Raw genomic sequence first — 4,098 nt, 5'->3', positions numbered from 1 at the left:
CACATTTATTTACGGGCAATATTAAATTTGACTTGTCTAGTTCTGTATTTCTAGTTACTAGTCAAGTTGCACGAAAATAGGATAATCAACCGTTTATCACATGATTTGTGTAGTAAATAAGTGGATAACTTTATCTAGATATCCTTAATTTTCTGAAACTGTTTGCTACGGGAAACTTGATTCACATGCATAGATATTGTAGCTAAAAATCTATGACTGATTCATAGTTCCCTAAATGAGGATGGTAAGAGATACCCAAAAAAGTATAAAAACCCTTTTCCCACGCTCAACATTTTACTTACTTATCTATTGAGTAATTTGTAACAAGAGTTTTTAACTACTATATATTTACTCTGACACAAAACTAGTATACACTAATGGTGCAAAACAATGAAGCTTCGATGGTATGTTCTATCTAAACATGAAATTCTAATAGTAGTCTTTGATCATGTTCTTATTCATGTAACCTTCATTTTTCATTCAAGGTTGAGAGTGGGAATAACTCCAATGATGGAAGGACAAATGAAGAAATCAATGATCTGAATAAGTGGCTGCCTATAACAGCTTCCCGAAAAGCCAAATGGTGGTATTCAGCATTCCATAATGTAACAGCCATTGTAGGAGCTGGTGTTCTAGGTTTACCATGTGCTGTGTCACAACTCGGCTGGTATATTCTAATTTTGTTATGATACATCTCATGTAAGTCATGCATTTGTGAAAAGAGTTTTAACCCTCTTATATTTAATTTTTTTTAATTAATATGTAGGATTCCAGGAATCGGGATGATAATAATTTCATGGAGTGTGACATTATACTCATTTTGGCAATTGGTTAATTTGCACGAGCATGTTCCGGGGAAGAGATTTGACAGATATCCTGAGTTAGGCAAACATGTATTTGGACTGAAGAGGGGTTACTGGATGGTGATGCCTCAACAGATAATTGTTCAAGTTGCCTGCGACATAGTATATATGGTTACAGGGGGGAAGTCTCTAAGGGAAAGTGTGAAGATGATGTTCCATTGGGGTCGCAAAATTAATCAAACTTACTATATTATGTTTTTTGGAGTTCTTCAATTGATACTATCCCAAGCTCCTAATTTTAATTCCTTGAAGGTGGTCTCTTTTACAGCAGCTGTTATGTCTTTGAGGTAAATGAACACAAAATGCAAAATACACGTCTATTATTATGATGTTAAAATAATTACCCATCTAGTAACTAGTTTTTTTCCCCTTTTAAAAATACATGAGTTTATCTGGTGTAATAAATTTGGAAAATTTACTTATACTATCATATGTATTGCTTGCATTCGGAAACCTACCCCATCGTTGGAAATTTATATACTGTAAACTTTTGAAATAGTTCAATTCAATTTATTTATTTATTATTTTTTTTTTTTACATATATGTTGGAGTTTTGAACTGTTATATAGAGTTTGCTTCATGTTTTCTGGACGAGTGACTTTTCCCAAATTTTCTTATATAAAAATAACATACATAAAATTAGTATATGTATTTGACACGATTTGAGAGAATTTGATACGAATCCCTCGCAACCATAAGAAAATCAAGCGTATGCATGTATTACTATGGAGGTATTAGCTTCATCTCAACAATCTCAATTGAAAATATTAAGAGATAACTAGCATTTTCTTATGAGCACACACATCATGTATCTATTGAATTAGTCAAAGATATTACAAATTTGGAGTTAGCTAATATTTAAATGGTAGGAGTTTAATGTTAAATTAGTTAATCATTCACATTTTCGGTCATTGCATCTCTTGGCCTTTGTTTTTATGACATTAATTAAATTGACTTTGTACTTACATATGCAGTTACTCAACAATTGCGTCAGTTGCGTCAATCATCAAAGGAATTGAGCATCCGAAAGCAGTTAATTATGGTCTTCGATCTCATACTACAGCTGGAATAATATTTGATATTTTCAACAGCTTAGGAACCATTGCATTTGCATTTGCTGGACATAGTGTTGCATTAGAAATTCAAGCAACCATCCCTTCAACCCCAGAAAGACCCTCTAAAAGTCCAATGTGGCGAGGTGTTGTCGTGGCTTATGCAATTGTTGCATTTTGCTATTTATCTGTTGCAGCCTCTGGATTCTGGGCTTTTGGCAATCTTGTGGCTGATGACGTCCTTGTTACATTAGAACACCCAAATTGGCTAATCTCTCTGGCAAACTTCATGGTGTTTTTGCATGTTCTTGGATCCTATCAGGTGATGGTTTGAAACTATATTATGATACCTTTGCAAGAAGATAATTATCTTCAATATTGGGTCAAATGTTTTGTGTTCATTACCATTTTGTTTTTTAATCTCAGGTTTTTGCAATGCCTGTTTTTGACACGATTGAATCTTTCTTGGTTAAAAAGCGTCATTTCACTCCTGGGCGGCCTCTTCGCCTTATTGCCCGAAGCATTTATGTTGGTAAATAAAATTAATCCTTCATGGCTTTATGGAATATTGTTAAAAATAAAATAAAAAAGAGATAGCAAATGTGATAGTAACTAACTCCTGTTTTTCAATACTTGTATCAATTGTTACGCAGTTCTCACTATGTTCGTTGGAATTTGCATTCCCTTTTTCGGAGGGCTGTTGGGTTTTTTTGGAGGATTGGCATTTTCATCCACATCATTTTTTGTGCGATCTCTATCCTATCTTTCTATAGAATTTCTAACAACTTTAAGCATAGCAGTACTAACCAATATCCTTATTAATTGTATATATTGCAGCTCCCATGCATGATGTGGCTTGTCAGCCAGAAACCTAAAAAGTGGAGCTTTCATTGGATCGCTTCATGGGTAAGTTTGTCAAATTTGTTGAGATAATACACGATCCTCATGTGGTTTCGTTTGCTATCCCAAATAAATATTTAAAGAAAACTTAAACCATGTAAATGTATAATGTTGGCGCTAAGATAGGACAGACTAGCTAGTAGGATATGCTATCTCAAATAATCAAATAATACTACAAAATAGTGCATTCATCATCTTTTTGATACAAAACAAAGTTATAATGTCTCTTATTATGTTGTGGATAGCATTTGATGATGGTAAAATATTATACTATAATAACATTACGAACTAAAACATTTAACAACATTAAAAGAAACATGTTCTTTTGTTTTTTTTATTCGTGATGTACTAATTTACTCTATATAGATAACGTATTTTATATTACTTTATTAGTCAGCATGATTTGTGAAGTACATGATAGTTAACATGTCACTATGTTTTCTATGATCACATTCATTTCTTTTACTTTGTTTGCAGATTTCAATTATTATTGGCGTGAGCATAACCATCTTGGCACCAATAGGAGGAGCACGCACCATTATCATCTCAGCAAAGAATTATACATTATTCTCTCATTCTGAAGAATGATATTTCTCTCATTTTCTATCACTAGGAATTTTTTTTCCCCAAAAATTTAGAAACATCTATTTTAGTGATTTTGTTTCATATGAAGTCAGTTCAGTCTCAATGTGTTCGCATTTTTGTCAACATACTACTATATAAAAGAGGCTTGAAGCGGGTCATGGTTGTCTTGCCAGCTAACAGATGAAACGAAATTTTTTTGAATACAGTTGTTTTACTTGGTCCAACTAATTAGGTTGATGTGCATGCATTATTAGTTTTTTATTGCGCAGACACTTTTGCCCTTGCTTATCGTGTAACAGTTCAGCTCACTATTTTTGGAAGATATTTATAACCCTGAGTAATATCTTTATTACATTATACGTCATTCGTATTTTTGTAATTTTGGTAAACTTTGAGAACCTTTATCATGCTCCAAAAGTATCTGATGTCATGTTAAACAGATGGTAGTTTTTTTCTGGCACGCTTTTTGCAGCTTCATGCGATGCGCCTATACATTGGAGCAAACTTTAATCCTTTACTACTTTTCTAAATGTTATCTTACGGTGTTACTTAATAACCAGTAGTCGTATTCGCGCGGCGCGGTCAATTTTGAAAAATATTAATTAAATTAAATTATGATCAGGCTTGTTTGGACATATTAGATTATATTGCTTTAATAATTTTTAATTGTAGTTATATACGGGTGAAACCGAGCCCGT

The 4,098-nt window shown here is 32.9% G+C and overlaps 1 protein-coding gene across 1 annotated transcript; it reads left to right on the top strand.

Annotated features, from left to right (window-relative positions):
* Positions 1–225: 225 nt before the first annotated feature.
* Positions 226–3,723, top strand: LOC107790209 (lysine histidine transporter-like 5). The gene is made up of 8 exons (XM_016612115.2): positions 226–404; positions 486–667; positions 767–1,150; positions 1,838–2,237; positions 2,342–2,447; positions 2,569–2,660; positions 2,753–2,821; positions 3,293–3,723. Exons 1-8 carry the CDS (start codon positions 378–380, stop codon positions 3,401–3,403), a joined length of 1,371 nt encoding a protein of 456 aa, XP_016467601.1. The 5' UTR covers positions 226–377; the 3' UTR covers positions 3,404–3,723.
* Positions 3,724–4,098: the final 375 nt, after the last annotated feature.

This window comes from Nicotiana tabacum, chromosome 3 (assembly GCF_000715075.1).
Source record: "Nicotiana tabacum cultivar K326 chromosome 3, ASM71507v2, whole genome shotgun sequence".
Taxonomy (NCBI): domain Eukaryota; kingdom Viridiplantae; phylum Streptophyta; class Magnoliopsida; order Solanales; family Solanaceae; genus Nicotiana; species Nicotiana tabacum.
This window is presented reverse-complemented; position numbering and strand designations above follow the sequence as displayed.